Source organism: Apteryx mantelli, chromosome 16 (genome assembly GCF_036417845.1).
Source record: "Apteryx mantelli isolate bAptMan1 chromosome 16, bAptMan1.hap1, whole genome shotgun sequence".
Classification (NCBI taxonomy): Eukaryota; Metazoa; Chordata; class Aves; order Apterygiformes; family Apterygidae; genus Apteryx; species Apteryx mantelli.
Genome location: NC_089993.1, coordinates 9,618,077 through 9,640,068, shown reverse-complemented (window position 1 = coordinate 9,640,068; position 21,992 = coordinate 9,618,077). Strand labels below are relative to the sequence as shown.

The 21,992-nt window shown below is 35.6% G+C and overlaps 1 protein-coding gene and 1 long non-coding RNA gene across 13 annotated transcripts in view; one reads left to right on the top strand and one right to left on the bottom strand.

Moving 5' to 3' along the window:
- The window catches only part of MRTFB (myocardin related transcription factor B), a 109,502-nt gene extending 87,831 nt beyond the window's left edge, over positions 1 to 21,671 (top strand). For 8 of the 9 annotated variants that reach the window (XM_067306505.1, XM_067306502.1, XM_067306506.1 and 5 more), the window contains 7 exons: positions 319 to 472; positions 2,886 to 3,914; positions 5,339 to 5,494; positions 9,051 to 9,209; positions 9,504 to 9,641; positions 11,563 to 11,623; positions 13,452 to 14,534. In XM_067306505.1, coding sequence (XP_067162606.1) covers positions 319 to 472; positions 2,886 to 3,914; positions 5,339 to 5,494; positions 9,051 to 9,209; positions 9,504 to 9,641; positions 11,563 to 11,623; positions 13,452 to 13,990 — 2,236 coding nt within the window. In that variant the 3' untranslated portion in view covers positions 13,991 to 14,534. Of the gene's footprint in view, positions 1 to 318; positions 473 to 2,885; positions 3,915 to 5,338; positions 5,495 to 9,050; positions 9,210 to 9,503; positions 9,642 to 11,562; positions 11,624 to 13,451; positions 14,535 to 19,387; positions 19,590 to 21,469 lie in introns of those variants that run through there. The other variant, XM_067306510.1, reaches the window with a different exon arrangement.
- The window catches only part of LOC106482597 (uncharacterized), a 37,000-nt gene that overhangs the window by 5,365 nt on the left and 9,643 nt on the right, over positions 1 to 21,992 (bottom strand). For 2 of the 4 annotated variants that reach the window (XR_010885841.1, XR_010885844.1), the window contains exon 3: positions 8,477 to 8,552. The exons of the other annotated variants lie outside the window; for them this stretch is intronic. This is a non-coding gene — a long non-coding RNA (uncharacterized lncRNA). The remainder of the gene's footprint in view (positions 1 to 8,476; positions 8,553 to 21,992) is intronic. 4 annotated transcript variants of the gene reach the window in all.

Here is a 21,992-nt window from a genome sequence, read left to right as displayed (position 1 = left end):
ACTAGCGGCTCTCGTTGAATTTGTATAAACTGATCCCACCATCCTCTCTTGAAGAATACCATGAAAATAGTAAAAGCTGTGAATTTGTACACTTAAACTGAGGAGTAAATAAAATATCAACATAGCATTCTCCATATATTTTCTTCTCTATCCTGTTATACTGAAAATATTTAATGCTACTGTTTTATGTTAAATATATATTTGCAAAAAAAAAGTCATTAAGTTGTGATAGACACTAGATTCAGAATCGCAGCTACCTGAGTGAAAACATAATATGTTTAGCACTGACGTTTTTATCTTTTTTTTAATCACTCAAAGGCCACTGAATGACAAACAGAGTAACAATGGGAATACGCCACTGAATACTTTGAACAACAATACACCAACATCAGTTGCCAGCTCACCAAGACAGAACAGTAATACTCCTAGCAGGAAACCCGGACCACTACCTTCGAGCTTGGATGACTTGAAGGTAAAAATGGACAAAAGGATTTGTCCATTTCTAAACACCAGTTAAGGTCTTAACTTCCAAACTGTTACTGTCAAGAATAAGCCTGGATGTTATTTTTCAATGAAAACTGTACTTTTTCTGTTAGCTGCTTAGAATAAGGTTAAGTTTTCATACACAACTCTTCTGGACTTATGTATTTGTTTTGATTTAGCCTCCTCACATGTATATGTTCTAACAATCACTTTTCTTTCCCAGAGAATTAGAAGAGAAAGAATAAATTTGAGCAGATTGTATAAGTAAACAGTTTGACACCTTAGGTAAACTATTAGCTGAAATATTTGTATATTGATTTTATTAATTAATTATGATCCATTTATGGTGTCTGTTAGTGGTGGTGGGGTTTTGTTGTTTTGTTGTTGTTGTTACTGTTTTTAAGATGTATAACCAATAAGTAAGTTGCATGGTATTATTTTATTTAAAGATGACAGAATTAAGCAAGTGAACAGAAAATAGAGATCAAATAGAGATCTTTGTATTTATCAGAGTTTGACACATTATTTGAAAATCAACACTGAATTTTATAAAAGTTTCTTAAAGTATCAGTAACTGTGTAAACTCTGTTTAAGCTTTAATATGAAGGTATTACATATGATCCTTTCTTCCTTCAGAAAGAAGTTATCAGGAATTAATACTGTCAGAGGCCTGCTGAAAATGAACCTGAAGCAGCTTATGGGGTTTTAGATTCAGATATTTTCTACAGCAACTACAGACATGTGCTAAACTTGAACGGAGGAATAGAGACATCTAGTGGACAGTTTATTCATTTCTCCCTTCCTTTATCAAGGGTTGCTGGGTTTGGGGTTGTTGGTTGGTTGGTTTTTTGTTTTTTTAATATAAACATGGAAGGAATAAAAGAAGAGTTTTCTGAAGATCAGATGCTCAAGACAGTAATGTACTGTAGTCAGTTAAAGCTGATCACTGATTTTTTCATATGGAACAAGTATGCAAGATGCAATTTAAACTTAAGTGTTTGAAAAATTTAAATATCTGAATTTGTAATTTACAACAATGAAAGAGGTTTGCTTATCCGTTTCTGCATAATTTACTAGTATTCTTGCTAATGTGGTAACTAACATAAGCAATACTTGGAGATCGGTTGGTGGCATTTTTAACACCAACTCATCTAAATCAGTTCTGATAAGAATTCAGAAATGGACTGTTGAAAAATGGAGAAGTTGAGAATTGCATGCTCATGCAATTCTTTGGAGGACCCCAAGCTTGGAGAGAGCAGTCAGTATGCTGGATGGCAGGGCTGCTAATCAGAAGGAACTCAGCAGAATGAGAAAAATGGACCAAGAGGAACCTAAAGAGGAACAAGGGAATTTGTTCCAAATTAGATGCATATTCTGGTTAAACTACAGGACTCAAATTACCAGCATCCCCAGCAAACAGGAAGCTAATTGCTTGCAAGTCACTGTTGGTAGAATCTATAGATAATCACTGTAAGGTGGACAACTATTTAACAAGAAATTGCTATGGGTCTTAGAGATGTGTTAACCAGACGGATTTCTATGACTTTTCCTCATTTCCTAATCAGGAATGTCTATACTTTAAGATTCTAGATTGGCAAAGGTATTGAGATCACTCTACTTTTTATTCTCTTAGACAAAGAGGTGGTTCTACCATAAATGTGGTCTCAATACCCTACAATTAGAGAGGGCATACGGATGCCGTAGGTGGAAGCTGTTCATTGTGACTGTTATTTTTTTAATTGATATTTTGAAGCATAGAATTAATTTACACTCAACACATTTTCACTTTGTAAGATCATTGGAAAATCAAGAAAGATTTTCTTTCAGAAATTAGATTAATTTTGACTACTTATACTTTTGATGTTTGTGAAAGTAACCCAGATGACACACAACTTTCACTGTTCAATCCCTAATTAGAGTCACAGCATTTTATATTTGACAGGTCTATTGAATCATCCAACTGACCTGATAAATTTCTGGTAAAACAGATCTATGCATCTTGGTAGCATAACAAAATGGTTCAGCATGCTAAATTGTATGTGTTCAGTGCTTTCATCTTACTGCTCCCATCCTCCACAGGGTTGTTTCAGAAGTTTTCAGTCGAGAATTGGAGATATACTTTCATTTTGCCTTTCTGAATATTTATGAGTATTCAGCATAAAACCACTACTGTTATTGTGCAGCCACTGAACACTACTAAGTTTTTGGCTATTCACCCAGTGAAAGTAAGCAGCAGGTCATGGAAATGTGCTTGTGGATCTTACTTGTACTCAGAACCAAGAGGTGTAATGTCTGTGAATATGATGAAAAATAATTTTTCTTACTAAAATGTCATAAAGTAATATGTGTTAAAATAAGCTTTAATTTTTTTGTGTTTACTATCATGCTTTATTTTATCTCAGGTAGCGGAGCTTAAAATGGAGTTGAAATTAAGGGGATTACCAGTGTCTGGAACAAAAACCGATCTTATTGAGCGTCTGAAACCCTATCAAGATCTTAATAACAACGGGGTCACTACTAGTACCTCTGTTACAGTAACCACTTCTTCTGGGGCCACATGTAACACTGGGGAAGTGACTGTGGCATTTCCTGTTACAACACTAAATAAAACAGTGGTTAATACTATGTCCAGCTTTCCTCCAGAAAAAACATCTACTGGACCTGGCAGCAAAGTAGTAAATACTGAAAACATTAGCTCCCCTTTGCCTATATCACCCGCTCCTTCAGAACAATCTAGTCTAAGCACAGATGACACTAGCATGGCAGATACTTTCACAGAAATGATGACCATGATGTCACCATCCCAGTTCTTAAGTACTTCACCACTAAGAGTGAATATGAGTGATGATAATCAGAATCGTAGCAGTGGAAGCATCTCAAGCATGGAGTTTGATGTAGCAGAAAAGGACCGCAAGCTTCAAGAAAAAGAAAAGCAGATTGAAGAGCTCAAAAGAAAACTGGAACAAGAGCAAAAACTCGTGGAAGTATTGAAAATGCAACTTGAGGTTGAAAAACGGGGACAACAGCAACTGTCTCAGACAGTTAATAATAACTCAGCTGCTTTGGATCAGAAGCAATTCAGTGCTGCTATCAAAGATGAAAAAGCTCTTACTGACTGCTCTAGTACAAGTCAGTCTGTATCTGTGACTAGTCATTCTTTAGGACAATCAATATATACTAGTGGCCAGAATCCAGTTGCCAAAAAGGCAGTTGTTATCAAGCAGGAGATACCTGTGGCCAAAGCTGAAACTCAGAATGCCATTTCTCAATTTTATGTTAATCCACAGAGGCAGCCTCAAACTGCAGTTGTTGCCCAGCCTCAAGCTTTACTAACAACCCAGGGAGCAGCACAGCTGCTCCTTCCGCTGTCTATCCAGGGACCGAATTCTACCACTTCAGTGCAGCTACCAGTTGGAAATATAAAGTTGCAGGTATGGGCTTTTTTATTTTTCATCATGTAACAATATGGCAATATTTGTTTAACTGAATATAGAGAGATAAATGTGCTGCTTAAAAAATTAACTGTTAAAAATCATGCTTGCTTCTGCTTTAGGCAAAAGAACAGAAATACTTAAAAGCCAGCTGCTTTATTATCTCTTCTGGTATTTGCTTTCCTTGCAGTCTTGCAAAGACTTATGACTTCACAAATACTCTTTGCTGAAAAGTAGTCATCATACCATGTACTGCCTCCATACACAATTGTTTTTGATTCATTCCACCATTCTCTTAACTCCAAATTGTAATGCAGCTACAAACAACCGTACTTTATTTTGAAGTACACACATTTTCAAAGTGTGTGTTGGAACTTCCTTGTGTGGTGATGGCTCACTGCATTCAAAAATGTGAATTCTAGGTTGTAGAACGCCAGTGGAGTTATAAAAAGAAACTGTGGTTAAATAAATATTAGTTCTAGGCTGATTATAAGGTAGTATCACTGTGAATAAATATAGTATAACCCAGGACAGAATACAAATGTAAAGCTGTAAAACGAATCATGCAGGGCTGAAACAGTCTAACCCCTCGATTATGGTAGGATTTATACTACCCAGTGGCAGTGCTGTTGCCTAGCTGGTTGAAATCCCCTTGCCACCCTCAGGGCTACTGTGCTGGCAAAGCATACTTTCAGCTTTAGTGGGTACTCGCTGTTGTGGCATGTGGTGGGTACAGGCTTGGAGCTAGTGTGCACTGTCACAGTTAGCTTGGGCAGTTTATGAGGGTTGTAAAGTTCTGATGAGGGTGGGCCCACAGTCCCCAGTGTGAGAGCTGCCCTGATAACTACCCATCCAGGCAGGTGCTTGTCTAACTTGTTCTAAAATCCTGCTAAAATTCTGTAACAACCGGAAACATCTTACTCTGGTATTTCACTTTGCTGATATTGCAGAAAGTTCTTCTAACTTCCAACCTAAACTATCTTTCCCAAGGTTAGATATACTTCTTTCCTTCCAGCAGCCATTAAAAACTACGAACTATTATCTTCTTAAAACAACGTTTTTTAACATGCCAGAAAGCATATCATATTACATCATCAGTTTTCTCTCTCAGGTTAATCAAACCCAATTCTTTCAGTCCTTTCTTACTGGTTATGCTTTATCTCTTTTCACTGTTCTCAACGGGACTCTCTCCAGTTTGTCTTCATCTTTCTTAAACTCTGCTGCCAGTATAAACACCATCTTTCAGCTGGGAATTCTCCAGTACCAAATGGAGTTAAATATTCTCGTTTCCTGTACGCAGTTCATCCTAATACCTCCCAGAATACATGCTATTGCTATTCTGCATAATCTATACAATAGGTTTTTATACTATTTTATTTACTGTGAGATACAAATAATGCAAGTATTTTATCTTCATCCTTTAGGCTCAATCACAAGCTGGAATACAGACCCCATCACAAATACCTGCTCCTATTCCCTCCTCTGGCCTGGTCCAGACAGCACCTCAGATGCATACTCCACAATCAAAACAAAATACCATCACGCAGCATGCACTTGGTCAGGCCCAGCAAATCAGAAAGGTTTGTGAATAGCAATAAGATTAATACTGCCTTATAGTCTAATTCTAGGTAGTGCTTTTAGAATCTTTTCTGTGGCGTGTCATACACAAATGATCAAGTCACTTAGCATCTCTGTACTGCGTTTTTCTGTGTGATAAAATGGACTGGTAACACCTTCTCTTTTCAGAATTGTAGTCCATGCAGGCACTTACCTTTTCATCTACAAGTACACAAGACTAATAAAGGCCTTTTTTTTTTTAATCTTAATGGTACTCTTATAGCACACACTCATTACATTCTTCTTCATGCTTGCCACAAGTGGCACTCCAGACATTCCAGTCAATTTCTCACATCTGCCGCCAGCTCAAAATGGAAGATCCTTATGAGCAGTTCTTCACAGAAGGTTTTTACCTTTTATTTTGTAAGAGTTTCTTTTAGTTTTCTTGCTTTCCTTGTTGATCTGATCCTTGCTTATGAAGAAAGCTATGCATTCAATCTTGGACTCAGATACTGAGGACAGTAGCTCCAGTGAGTCAAAATCCTACCATACCTAGGATGCTTCTCTTCCTGAGGAGTGCAGGGAATAATTCAGAGATAAATCTTCCTCCTCTTTTCTACCATAAATGATCAGCTCTGAAATTTCCTAGCCCAAGACAGATATTCATCACCACTGGATGTGCACCTGGGAGTGCTGACCCAGTCACGTTCATATGGTGACTGATATCAACACATCAGCACCAGTCATCACAGAGGAAAGAGCTTTCTTCTTCTTTGAGCCCCATCTAGGCTGACCACTATTATTAGGAACTTGGAGATCGTCTTAGGACCTTTATTGCTTCCTAATCAGTGCTAATGGACTCCTATCACTTAGGAGAACAAGGTTTTTCAGCCTCGAGGAAGGGGTAATTCAAGAACAACTGAAATCTCAAGATGAAGAGGGTAATTTTGACAACATGTTGTTACTGCTACAAAATATCTCAACCTTCAAAGTTTCAATTTCAGTTTACAAAATTGCACCATAAAGCCCATGTTTTGATATGAATTGGGGCTTCTACCCATACCATGTCTTCTATTCTGCTTCTGCCAAGGCTCTTGTTCCAGGTAATCGTATTTCTTCTGAGATAAATTTGTATGCCCCACCATTCACTAGATAGCTGCTAATAAAGGGGAACACAATTAAATAAGTGTCCTCACTCTGTTTAATTTCTTGGGCATTTAGGTCATCTTACAAAAGTCTGATTGGCATATATCCAAAAGCAGAGTTCACCCAGGCTGTCTTGGACTTGAAGAGGGGCTAATCTTACCTTGTTAACTTGACAAGTCCCATTTAGAAATTTCCTGTCATCCTGAGTATGTACTCCTAACAGAGACTTGCAGTTTGCTTCCTTTGCTGTTGAGAACTTATTTGAAATGACTGCAGCAGTTAACCAAGAATTGTAATCTGTAGTCTTCCCCTTTATTCAGATCAGTTGTCATGGAGACCATGCTGTGTAGTTCCCTGCAGACTTCAGTCTGTATCTGGCTCTCCTGGAACTTGGAGCTGAGTAGCCTGCCTTTCCTGGCTGTTCTTCTCACACATCTAGTGCCATCTTTTACATATGAAACCAGACAGTGTGACTGCACAATTTTTACATTAGAATGTAAAATACTGATATAATACAATAGATCAGTACAGTCATAATGCATTCAGCATTAGATCTACCTGCCTGCTGTTTGTTTTCATGAGCCTTGGATAGTTCAGATGGTAGGTTGAGCTAACGGATTGAGTGAATGAGTCTTGCCCTTTCTCTCTCCTAACATATTCCTAACCCTTGTCAGGGAAAATGCTGTCTTCTTTCCATGATTCCACTCCATTCAACAAAACTAGAAGATACAGCTGTATGTGCCTGGACTTGCCAGACCAAGGCAGTCCAGGTACTGGGACTTCCTTGTTTGTCAGTGAGGAGGCCAAAGCCTTGCCCCACATGAGAGCCTAGATACTTAAACCAGTTCAATGGCAGTGAGAAATGCCCTCATTAATAGCAAGGGGTTAAGTAGATTGACCTGTTTATTTAGTGGATCTTCTTTGTCTGGGCTTGTCTCAGGCTCATTGTTTCCATTATAGCCCTTGATCCTAGAGAACGTGTTATTTCTTCTTTAAGGAGACTGCATTGTTAGTGGCTCAGTAAAGATGCACTTAAAGGTATTAGTCCATGACCCTCTAGATTAGGACTTCCCCAGTGTTACCAACAGTGCTGAAATCCACTAATGTCTTAACTAAGAGCTTTCTCTTGTTTAAGGACCCTAATCACCAGTGAGACATGAATGTAGTCTTCACAGCCTTGAGGAGTCAGTCGTTTGAACACATTCCTACTTGTTAATGTAACACCTTTCAGCGGTCTGCTTTTGTGATTGTGATCACTTCCACAAGTAGTGGTCTTTTCCAGGACAAGTTTCACTTGAACCAGTCTGGACTTTCTTCCTCAGGTGGCTCAGATTTTTATGCAAACCAGGTGGTGATTGTTTTGTTTATACAACCATATATACTATATACACATTTCAGAGAATTTTTCTCCTACACAGTTTCTTCACAGTCTAACTACCAAGTGGGCCTTGTTCTTCAGCTCATTCAATAACAAGAAGACATCTCTACAGCCATTCAGCTCAGCAGTTGAGAGCTACAAAGTACAACAGTTTTCACACAGGTGATCCAGGTGGCTAACAAATTGTATTAAGCCTTCTCACAGTAGGCTTAATTTGGTATTCAGATTGAATCAACAAAGCTAATCCTAGCTTTATCTCTATCCTTGCTCTAGCACTTGTCACATCTTTGTCAAGAACTGTGCAATCATAAAGGTATTTGGGAATGATAACTGAGTTACAAAGAGCAGTCTTATGCTCTCTGATTGCCTCTTACATTCTTCCTCTCCCTTTAACTTAAAAATATGAAAAGTAGGCTACTGCTTGAAATCACAGGTAATGGGCATACGGACTGTCACTTGAAGAAATAAAAAGCTTACATACCAGTAATCAAACTGCACAGTAGATGTATAAGTTCATCTGTTGTATTTTCTTTGACTGTCCCTCAGCATTCATGGCTCTCCAGAGTTGAAAGAAATTAGGATTAGACAACATACGACAAGTAGGAATGTGTGTGCAGAGTCTATGGCAGTCACTAGTTTGTATCAGGCCAGAAATCAGTCCATTTCATTCACTGTCCACTAGGTGGGGAAATTATGCGTCTGGTATTAGTGTAACATACTCTTCTGAATGTATTTCAGAAAAATTGTATTACATTCTCTCATGATTCCTGGAAGATTGTAGGAAAATATTTTAACTTATCACTGATGAGTGAAAGCATGTCACAGCACAAAGTTTCTTTCAAAGAGTGATAGTTCTAGAATTCAAATTAATCCAGTGGTGGGAAAAAATAGGACATGACATTTCCTTAAAGGGATTTAAGCAAACAAGTGTGGTTTGTTTTGTTTTGTTTTTTAGAAAAATTAGTCTTAAACTTCATTAATGTAATTTACCCATTTATTAATTAAAAATAGTAAGACTAGATAAAAATATTAAGACTAATATTAATCCTTTACAGGTTTTTCCACCTACGACATCAAATACAGTATTTCCCTATCAGACTCCACCAGTTACAACACCTTCACAATCTTTTATTAATAAAACATCAAACTCTAACATTCACACTGGTAGTAACCAGCCTCCATCTGTGCAGAACGGACCTGCTACTTCTAGTAAGGTAGGATTAGCCCAACTTCCATAAAGTTCATTTTTTTATTAGTCTTCTAAAGTAGGGTTACTGCATGCATATTGCAGCTCACTTGAGGGGGAAGAATGTTTTGTAGATTTTAATAATGCATGTATGTATGCATGTGTGAGAAAAGAGAAGAAACTATTATTTTATTCCTCTGACTATTTATACTATTGTTATTTGTAAATAGGTAGATTGGTATGACAAAGCAGTATAATCTGTAGAACTCAATAGATCTGAGTTTCACTACTTATTTGGTCATTATTTTGTTATTTTATGCAGCCTGGCTCTCCATCTCAAGCCCAGCCTTTTATTGTTCAACAGTCCCTCTTCAACAATGCAGTTTCCAAGACAAAAGATCCCCCCCGTTATGAAGAGGCTATAAAACAGACCCGTAATATTTCAACATCTCACCGTGAGGTAGTTACTTTCTCTTGTTTAGCCTATTAAGAACAATTTTATTTTTTTCTTTAGAATTACCAAAATTATTGTTTAATGTAGCTTCTTGTTTGGTGTCGTTTGGTGTTTCTAACTTGTTCTGTCAATATTTTCATAACTGCGTTTAACTACAAGACTCCTATTTCATGATTCTGTTGATTTAAAATATCCTGAAATACATGGAAGTATGTCTTACGTTATCCAGTTGGTGGTATATAATATTGGGATAACCATGATGTAACAATAACTATCTTTCAACTGACTTATCTTTAAGGCTGTATGATACTTAAATTTCAGAGTTGCAGAGAGAAATATGTTGAAGTTGTTCAAATTTTATGTATTTTTGCACAAGGCTACATACTGAAATTTGAGGAAAATATTTGTGTGTTTATACACACTTCTACAAATGTGTATATATGTGCACACACACACTCTTCAAAAAAGTCTGTATCTGTTGACTTTGATGAATAATACTAGGGACTGCTTTGTCAGTTCACCATGACATCATTCATGTTGGAAGAGAGAAGAAAGTTGCAAAGCTAATGAGTATTCCTCAACATCGTGCATTTCAGAACTATCTCCAAAAAAAAACCCAAAAAACCTCTTCTATCGATTTAGTAGTGGGTGCTCTGTTTATGGTGGCAGACACTTGGGCAGAGTCAGTGGTATCTAATGCCATTTCAGATATCTTGGCATGTGAGACATCCTCACAGTGGAAGCACATAAAGCACAAGACCCACAGAAAACCCATGCCTTTTGGAGTAGCAGGTGTGGTAATCTTACGTGGCACTTGATGCTTGTGTTCAGGCAGCTGCGTCCCAGCCTCACCCTTTAAAACAGCTTTTAAGTGTAGATGGTATAAATATAGAAACACATAATTTTAAAGTAATTCCCCCTTGTCTTCCTCTGTCTTCTTGACATTTTTGACTTTTGTATCTCATCTCACTGGTTGAGATATATCAAATACATGTACAACTAATTATTAAAGAAAAATGAAATGATACTAAGCATATCAGGCCAGAGTCGCTAGATTGTGATTTTGTTTTTCCTTCTGTGGTCCTTAAAGCCAGGCCTCAGACTAGTCTGGGTCTACTCAAGGTCCATAAAGTCAATGTAGTAATTGAAATACAGCTGAACAGGACTTCTTAACTGAGTATGTCACTACCAGCCAGCAAAGTGCCTTCTCAGTGGCCTCTTTTCAGGAGCTTGATCTCCTGATGACAAATCACTTTCAGTCTCTAGAGTCTAATCAGTGTTTTAAAACACTGTTTTAATCTTGAGACCCTCAAAAGTGTCTCTAACTTTCCTAGATTATTTTTGAAAGAATGAGTTTATGAGGTTTTTGTTACCTTTTGCTTAAGGCTCAAATACTCAGGCAATGGATGTTTAAAACATACAGATAAACAGAGTTAATGAACGCTTCTTCTCCCCCCCCCCCCCAAAAGAAGAAAAGAACATGAATCTACAAATTGTAAAGAAACAACTTACAAAATGCATCTTATATGAGTGGATACTTGCAGGATGTCTCTGAGAGAAAGCAGTTGAGGGTTAACCCCCATAGTCCTGCTGTTACTCCACATATTTACCTGCTACAAAACAGGGTTAGCAATTTTCCTCTTAGCCCTAGTTTTCTGCATCTCTCCCAGGTTTCCTTCATGAAATTTTTGTCTTGCTTTCAGTACTTCTTCCTATTCCTTTGTACTGAAACCAACCACAAGGATTACAAGTGCCTCTCCAAACTCTTCCTCTATTTTCTAGATTGACTTCATATGAAAAAAAATTTAGTTTTGATTATAAATTAGTATTTATGTACTATTTCAAGAAGTTAGGATTAATAAGCTTAGAAAAAATATTACATGAAAAAGAATAACCAGATCTCCCCCACTTTTCTCATATGCTACAGATTTCCAGTGCACACAGTCAGCAAATGGATGACCTTTTTGATATTCTCATCAAGAGTGGAGGTAAGCCAGTTGAAGTCTATGTGATATAGAGATCTAAAACCTGGTAATAAAAACTTCATACAGTAATCAAAAGAATGAAGGGAAAGAATTCTTCCAGGGAGAGGATGTAGAAGCTATCAGGTTGGATGACAGTAGTATTTCTGAAAGTTTGTTAATTATGTACTGAAAAAAATATATGCCAGCACATATAGCAAAAGAAATACAATCACCCTACTTTGGAACTCCTGCTTGTAAACTAGCCTAGGCAGACTTTCGCAGTAATTCACACAGCAAATGATTAAAATAGCACTTTAGTTTTAGCACAGGCGTATTTGTTCAACGTACAAATATAACAATGTATTATCAACTGTAAATATCAATTACTGAAAAAAGTTTGTATGAGCTAATGAATTACAAATTTCTATTTCAGTTAAAATAAGGGAGCTATCAGAAAGGAATCTAACCAAGTACATAAAGCAATTGAAAAAGTAGTTTTGCAATAAATGTAGGAGGCTTTCAGGCATAATTAAAGGCTTTGTAGAAGCCATTACAATATTGGGAAAAGTTCTAATGCCAAGCAAAAACAATTAACAAAATGTTTGGTACTGCTGTCATATGAAGACCTTGACAGCAACAAATGCCAAGTCATAAGCGACTGATTGTAGGCTATGATTTCAGCCATATCCTAGATATCAGAGTATCTTCTTTTTAAAGCAAATTGCCAAGTTAAACAAAATGGCATAGACAGTTACAGACTGACCAAGACAAGTGACAGGTACAGTGAACAACTCATACTAAATTCACAAATGTTTTAGTGCTCCTACTAAAACACTGCATAGGTAGGTTGAAGTACTACCGGTGAAACAGAGGATGTAGAAAACATTATAGTGTGCTTTTTAAAAAAATTTGCTTCAAATGTTACATTAAACCTATTTGGTCTTAAAGATAACAGCTGCTCCATATTTGCCAAGTTGCCACAAAATGCAAAAACTTTTTTCCATCATCTTTATTAAAAAGGAAATAAAGTATTCAGAGCTCTTGCACTTACCTAAGCAAGTTCTACACTAAAAAAATTTTAGGTTATTAATGTACGTTAGGAAAGTGAGTCGTTTTTTGCTCTAATGCTTTGTTTTTATTAGGCAACAATTTTAATAGATGCTGCTAAAGAGATTTTAAAAATATATTATCTTGCTTGGAAAACTGCTGTAAAAGTATATTTCTGCCAGCAGAAACATCATCTGTGCTGGCGGATTTACTTGCATCTTCTTGTCTGTCAGAATGTTCTAGACAATCTAATTTTTAGAGACTATTTAAATATAAGAATTAACTGGATCTTAACCTTGCTTTATTTTCTTTTACTGTTACTACCACTAGTTTACATGGAACTTCTTGACTAAAGAGTAGTTTTAGACTCTAGAATCAGTAATAAAAGCATACTAATTACATTAACTATCTCTTAGACTTTAATTTATGAAGTTGGACACAGTACTAAACAGGGAGTGGAACTGAAAATTGGTTCAGGTACTCTTTCCTCAAACAGGGAAGTGTGGTGGTTCTGTAGTAATTCAGAAACTATAAACATAAAGGAGGTAGGGCTAACATCTAGAAAAAGGTTCCTTTTTTCATTGATACAAATACTCCAATCTGCTAGAGTATTACTGAAAACAAAACTGTGGAACTTAGAAGACACCATTGTTGATGACATACTTAGTCTGATGTATGTACTGTTTGTACTATCAGATCAGCAAAATGATCCTTACTCCCTTGAGTTTACTGTGGATGCATCTTACAGCACATGGGAAAGAGTTAGGGGTCTTTTATTAATTCAGTAAATATGTTTTTTATACAGAGATTTCCCTTCCAATAAAGGAGGAACCATCTCCCATTGCTAAAATGAGACCAGTTACAGCCAACATCACTACGATGCCAGTGAATACAGTGATATCCCGCCCACCACCACAAATCCAAATGGCACCTCCTCCTGTGTCCTTAGAACCAACAGCCAGCTTGTTAATAAGTTTGGAAAACCAACTTGAAGCTCTCTTGGATGGAACTTTACCTTCAGGTAATGAAATCCCTCAACTGACAAGCAGTAATGAGGACAGAGAGTCATTTTCTTTAATTGAGGACCTTCAGAATGATCTGCTTAATCACTCCAGCATTTTAGATCACTCTCATTCACCCATGGAAACCTCTGACCCACAGTTTACCACTAATAATTCTTGTCTATCTCTTGACCTTCCTGACACAAATTTAGACAATATGGAATGGTTAGACATTACAATGCCCAGCTCCTCATCTGGACTCACTCCTCTCAGTTCTACTGCCCCCAGTGTGTTTTCCACTGACTTCCTAGATCCACAAGACCTGCAGTTGCACTGGGATTAAGCTATAGCCAATGAGAACACAACCTGCAAATCTGTTTACAGCATAGGTCCATTCTTAAATGATTCTGGTTGCAGTTGAGAAAAATTAACAGAAATGTTTGGAAAAACAAATGCTTGAAGCTAATTCCTTATTGATGATCAAGTTTACAACAGTGAATTACTTTACGCTCTATGCTTCTATCATTAATGCAGATCAGGGCCCCCTTAAAGCTGTATTTCACAAGACAAAGGATGATTGTACTTACTGATTAGAAGTACCCCAAGGAAAATGCATCACGGATGTATAAGAAAGAAGTAGTATTACTGACTTCATAATGCTTAAACAAATGACACAACATGCCTAATCTTGATAAGAAAAATAAGAGAGACTTCAACTCTCTGTATTGACACAGTGAGCAGCTGTTATTTGGGGGAAGGTGAGATATCACTGCACTTCATTGTTCCTGTGGGTAGCCTGAGCCAGGTTCAGAATAAATTGTGAGGGCAAAGGCAAGTAGAAGCACTGGCTGGTTCAGTGAAATTTCATGTATCTAGTCTCTTAATTTGTTCAGGTTGTTTTTATATTTTGGTTTTGTGGTTTTTAAAACTCTTCTCCCATTCTTTAATTCTGAGGGAAGAATTTAACTGCATCCGAAGGGATATTAAGTGTAACTGCAAAAAATCCACTGTAGCTAGGCCAGGTAATAATGAGAACACTGAATTTTCTATAGCAATGCTCTGGATTTAATAGCTACATTTCAATGTGTATATCAGACAGTTATTTGTATACTCTTTCAACTTTGTATAGCTTATTTTTGTGAACAGAGGGGAACAGTGGTCTTCAAAAAAATCGAGAGATTACAATATTGGAAATAATAAATATCCTATTTTAATTTGTGCTTGAGGATATTGTCAGATTATTTAATTCAGTATCTCAGCATATTAAAACATTTTGAGGAAGCAGAAAAATATAATTAATCCTGTTGCACATTCTGATCTTGCAAACATCTGTGCAAGAAGAGTCCCAAAGACCTCAATAAAAGATCTTTGTAGGATCAGGCCCAGAGTTGCAGGCGACAGTACTGACAGAACAACCATAATTTCTTAACGAATACTGTATCTATTGAACAGCTTTGTCTACCACTACTTAACACAAGGGAAGCTAAAAAGAAGTTGCTCAGTAAGAACCCTAAATAGCCCTTACTGAAAACAATAAAAGGTAAATAAGCAGTATCAGCATATACTGTTCAGTGATAAGAAGGCCTGTTTCGCCTCTGAAACAGATAATAGCAAAAATTAAATTCTTACCTCACAGCAGAGCATGTGAAAATAATATTTAATATTCTTTTCAGTGGCTATTATGAAAGTAGTCAGAAAAATGAACAAAAAATTCAAATGAGTAAAATATGTTGAAATTTTATAGTTGTGTCTCAGATGATAGCGGTTAGATATTGCCATAGATAATACACACTGATAATCAGACATAAAATAGGAATTAGTTCCCATTGGGGAATTTCTAAATTAAGATAAGAGGAAATAGATTCCTATTTCCTTCACAACAGAAACATGATATGTTTTCTAGTCTGAAAACTGATCTCATTTCAGAACTCTTTCCCTACCACCAGCCTTCAGGAATAGTGTTGTAGGAACTAATGAAAAAATGTTATGAAGCTTTTGCCTACTTCTTGGAGTAACGATCTGCATCAAAGATATAATGAAAACACAAAGTAGCTGTTAGCAACCAGTTTCACATTTAAAAAATGTTAATATCAAACTATATTTTAAATACTTTTGCCAGAAAAAGTTGTGGAATTATCTGCAAGTTTAGTGTCTCCAGATCTCCAGTGCAGTCTGTTTTAGTAATATTACAGAATTCCATTGACTTCAGATAAAATAATGGGTTATATCATTGATTCAAGGCTTAAACTGGCATTGTATGTTTGCATCATACCAGTTACCAGTATTCTAAATCATTATATACCTTCAATAGATTGATAGGCCAGGATTTACTTTAATCTAAAAGTAGACACAAGAAACCATCTATCAGGGTTGTCACAACAACAGATGAATTTGAAAGACATACCTCCTAATCACTTCTTGCTGTGCCTGCAGTACTTGAATACAATATAATATATGGACTGCCTGCCTTTAATTATGATGGTATAGGATTGTTCAATAATACTGAACAAATACATTCAACTTAGCATTCCTTTTGAACATATTTTCTTGGGCGCTAGTACTCTGAGATACTGAGTGCTCTCAGGTGTTATTAGAATTCGTCTTTCAAAGACGAATTTCTTGTTTTGATAGGAAGAACTCTGGATGAAATTTATAGTATTCTACAGTACTGTCAATTTATTGTATGTGATAACCAGACATATCTGGGTGTGATGTGTGGCATACAATGTGATAGCAGACTGAAGAAAAAAATAACAAAATTACCCCTTTTTGACCCTGCCTTCTGGTTAAATAAGAGGCAAATAAATTGTTTGAGGACAAATTAACCTAGAGCAACTGTACTGTCATATTCAATGTGCATGTAAATATAGCTTAAAACTGGCAAAGTCATCTTGCTACAAAACTATCCTCATTGGCAATGTAGAATGTTAACTAATCCATAGGAATCTATGTGCAGAAATAAATCCAAACAGTTGAGATGTGTTGTCACCAGTACAGTATAGCTTTCTACCCTAAAGCCTATTTGCAAAAAAAAAAAATTTTTTAAAGGGATCATTTTAGTTTTTAAAGTACAACTATTCTAGTGTAGGAGATGTGTGATTATTTTTTGTACGTTTCAGAATTATGTGTATTAAAACCTTATATATAATGGTTTGCTTTAGACTTTGTTCTGAAATGTGATATATTTGCCATAGTTATATATGCCTGTTATGGCAGAAATAGATTTTGCTTTTGTGTGCGCATGTTTTACACAATAATTTTTGTAACACAAATACAACACATCTTTGAAATTTAACAATGACTGTACAGTTTGACTGTACAGAATTGAATATTTCTCATTACGAGAACAGTTGCAAAGGAATGCACTGGCACAAAATTTTCCATATAATGGCTGAGTATGCTAACAGAACATGTCATATAAATGTGCTGTTAGTAGATGCTTATAAAGTAATTAAAATATCATTTTTATCAGAATGAGATTCAAAAGTTGGTGTTTACACCTCAACACATGGAGAAAGCTCAGACATGTACATTTTACAGGGCTAATGTTAATGAAGAAGTGTTGCACCCTGCATTTAATACAGAAATGGTATTTGTTATGCACTTTCAGTGCCATTCAGCATTAGTTAAGGCAAGTAAGTTTACAGGCAAAATTTTTATTTAACATTATAAATAGTTAATTGTCATAAATTTAGCATTGTCATAAATTTAGCGGTTTTCTCAGAGAATAAAATGAATTTATGGCAGTTGTTTTCTACACAAATTTAAGGTCTAATCCAACCATGTGGGCTTGCAGAATTAGGCCTTTAAAAAGCTGAGGCCACAGCTTTTAGAAATCATCACTACTTAATACTGAAATATTTTTCCAAGGTATTTCTAAATTCACCAGCAGGAGTCATCCTCAAGGAAACAGGTTATCAAAATAGAAGTTTTGATATTAAACTTCCTTATGTTACATAATCTCAAACATTCAGATGCCTAGAAAGTGTAGGCACCGTAACTGAAAACCAAGCACAAGCTGTTGAACTGCTTTCAAGGCAGAGAAAATGCAATCACAAAATATGTTTAACTGGAAGGGCATTATGTAATCAAAACACAGTAAAGCTCATTGATGTATACAATTATTATTAGAATGGCATCTTCAGTGTGTTTTAAAATTAAGCAAATTCTATTAAAACTGGAAAAAAATCCTCTGCTTATCTCTGATAAACCTTGTGTTGAAACATTTTACATTATGGTCTATTAAATTGCCTTTAGATGACTTTTAGACCATACTACAAATTTTTTTAATATGAGATATGTGGAATGGAGTTGCATATAATATATATATACATGGCCAATAAAGAGCATCCATTAAAACCTGAACCTGAAGTAATCTCAAATATTCTTTTTATTCCAGTTTGCTAGGAATAAATATAAAGTGCAAAAAAGAGACACCTACATCCTTCTGTAGTGTCTGATACTGAACGTAAACACTTTTTTAAAAGCACATAAATGCATTTGTAGAAATCTAGCCAAAAATGTCATTATAGCTATGAGAGCAAAATTTCACTAAAAAGCAGGGAATAGTTACCTACTATATCATTACACTATTTTTATATAGAATACAGCTCATATATTCAAAAGAGCCTAAAATATAGTAAAACAAAAATTTTAATAGGAACCAAAGCATTGCCATTTATATTGCCAAAAGAGGCACTTTGTATTTTGAAGCATAGGAAAGTGAATCCCCCAAAATATTATCCATAATTTTTTTAAATTTAAAGGATGTAGATATTTTCAAAGCTGTTTTTGATGTTTAAAAGTACAGGTTTGTTTTTGTTGTTTGAGAAATTTGTATTAAGTAATAGCACAGGCTTTATTCCAGATCAGACTCTTCTTCACTGTACTGCTTGCAGTAGAAATAATGCTAACCCTAGCAGGTGTTTCTCTTCTTATTTTCATAGTCATAATTATGTCTTAGCATCTCATTTTGTGAAAAGAAGAAGATAGATACCTCTCTCTAGGGCCCTCTTCATTTAAGCACTACTTTACTAAATACAAATTATGGCAATCAGGGCGTTATGTATTGCCTTTCTATAAGAAACCATGATGCCTTTGTATTTGCTGTTTGCACCCCTAAAATCAATTCCATATGTTTGAATGCCATATGTTTTGCACATTGTACTGTATATATGTAATGCATACTGTATTTTTATATGTGTAGTACATTTATCAAATATTTTGTACATAGTGGCAATATTGTAGCTACTGAGGAAATGTTTGATATTTCAGCATTTTTGCTAAGTGTCTCAATAAAAAAAGGAAAACTGTGCTCCTTTGTCCATGCTTACTAATTCAAAAGGGAAGTACCATTATTAATAATCAACAAAAATTCTGACTATGGACTATGTTTCTGATTATCTTCCTCACAAAAAGGAATAAGAATGAAATCTGGACTTAGACTAACTCCAAATGAATGATGGTTTGTCCTAGGAATCATAGCCAAAATGTATAACAATAAAGAATATTCTTTAAAAACACTTGAAGTGTAAATAGAAAATTACAGCCTTGAGATATTTAAGTATGCTTTCATTTTTAAAAGAAGAAAACCCTTTCAGTTTCTGTTGGTTTTAGCTGTGTTTCGTAATGTAAATTACAAACTTTTTTTTTTTTAAGCAATGCTAGTATTGTGGGCCAGTATTCCTGCTCATGGATGAAAAAATATTAATTCCATTTCTGTTTTATGCTTATTCTCAAGAAAATGTAGGGTAAGAACCATCACACAGATCTCCTGATTTATGGAAACATTAATAACCACCTTAAAATGGATTAGAACAAAAGCATTGAGGCATGAAGCTTCCTTTCACCTTCAAGAAGTCTTTTACTCAGTAGTTTTTAATCATAAACAAACAAACAAAAAATCCAGAGTCACCTGTACTGACACAGTACTTCCTTAGAAGGTAAGTATAGTTTGGAAAGGATCACTTTTCCTTTGCTATCCAGAGAGTAACCATATGCTAATTGCACAACCCTAAGAAGCTCAGTCATTGTGCTAATTGCAGCGTATTGTGATTTTGGGCATAGAGATATCCATTGTTCTTTTGAACAAGCAAAAAACCCACCTTTTTAAATACATGAGTCATCTAAAGTTTGTCACAGAAAAAGAGTTTTAAAGTTGTGTAATGCATGCATTAAATGTTTATGACTACATAGGATACTTAAGAGATCACTGAACAGGCACTAGTTTATACCCATTCCCATCAAAAAGAAAAAGCCATCAAAACTTGATGCTGTGCTAAAAAAAAATACAGTATGATTATAGTGCATGTTTTTGTCAACCAGAGATAGTCCAGTCTAATAAAAGACTCTGAGGATACTGTCTTGGATTAGTCAACACTTTTTTTTTTGGTGGCATGGGGAACAAACTGCCACACTGAAGCCAGTTTTAAAACCAACAGCAAGAGCGATAAGGAGTTCTACTACTGTTCTGGCTCACAGGGCCCGGCAAAAAGGAGAAGGCAAAAACCACCAGTTTCTTTTTAACTCCAAGTCAGGTTTTTGTTTTTAGGAAGAAAAATCCAAAATACATTAAGCATTCCAGAGAATGAGATGCAGGTTCCTATTGTGAATGATTACTACCTCAAACACATTGCCTTGGAGCAGACTTGACAGAATGGTTCTACTGACTTGTTCAAATCGGGCCAGATAGATGACATCTCTTATAACACTGTCAGTGAAACCAGACAAACTTGTGAGCCTTCCTCAGATAGTCTGCTGCACGTGTTTCACTGTTATTTTAACCTCATTTGTGAGTCAGAGGTAACATTTTGTTCACTTATGTAAATGATCCTTTAAGCCCCTCAGAGTAAAGTCAGAAAGAAATTAAAATATCATCTGCAGATTATTGGATTGTATTTCACCTTGCAACACAGACTTCTGCTCTTAACTGAGTTACATTGTCACAGATACAGAAATAATGCCAAAGTTTATTCTGTCATTATTGCTGTCTATAAAGTACTGGGATTCTTTATTATACTTTATTGTACTAGCCTTGAATTCAACAAGAAACAAACTAGTTTGTACCACATTTTTCTGAACAGTGGCTAGCTGTAATTCTCTAACAATAAAAATTTGTAAAAAAAAAAAAAAAATACAAAGAACAAGGCTATTATGTGAGAAAATAAGATATATTTCAGAAACATAATAAGCCACAGAAAGGAGTAAATTTGTGATTTAGACAGGATGACACCCACTTTCATTCATGACATTCCTAAAACCTTCCAAGATAAGGCTTTCAGGATGTGCTGGACTGTGGGATTTTGTATTTGCATTTTCTGCTCAGCTTGTATTTTTAGAACAAACAGATAAGAGGACCTTGAGTGAATAGTAAGTTGTAAATTTCCCTTTAGGAAAAAAACTAGATGCATCTCTTCAGGAAAAAAAAATTAAGAACTGTTTAATATGCGCAAGCTTCTTTTTTCATGTCATCATGAAGCTGCTATATTTGAATATTACCTATTATACTTCCTACTGTGGTGGGCAATCCCCACACTAGATCACCCATCCTTTCCTTATTAAAGTTTCTTTTACTGTGATGATATCAGAATTCGGCTGAGTATTACAAAATCAAATCAAATCAATCTAGAAGTGCCCATAAAACTGAACAAATTAAAACTTACTAAGATGCCCTGTATATTTCTGAATATACCTTTTCTTTATGAACTTTAACTATTCTGAAAGTTAGTAGGCTATATATGCCACAAACTTTCTTTCAGATATCACAATCCAAACATTGTAAAAGGAGTGCAGCACTTTTTGACTATGCGTTTGTCTATTACAGAATCTAGAGTCAGAATGCATCAGTGACAAATCACTTGTTTGGACTCAACTAGCAATTTTTACTTTTGATTCTTTTAGAAAGACCTGTAAACAAAAACATCACCCCCCACAACCTGATATATGCATATTAGGGTGTAAACATCAAGACAGTGATGCCTGATGGAGCTTCAGTTATGCTGAGTGAACTTCTTCCACAAGCTAAAACCTGTTTTTCAATAAAAACTGAATATATTAAACCATTTTCTACAAATGGTCATCATTGCATTTGTCTTTACTCTGTATATACTGTATGCTATATGCTCCTGCCTATTAGCTTGTTCTGTTTTATTGGAATGTTGCTAAAAGAGTAACAGATTTCTTGGAACATTTATACTATCTATCTCAAGTCAGTGACTTTTTTCCCTGAAAGCAAAAAAGTTACACACACTTCCGCATGCCCTGTAATCTAGTCTACATCCCAACTGAAAACTTCCTAAAAGAGAATAAAAGTAACAAATCAGACTATCACCTGAGATGTATCATCT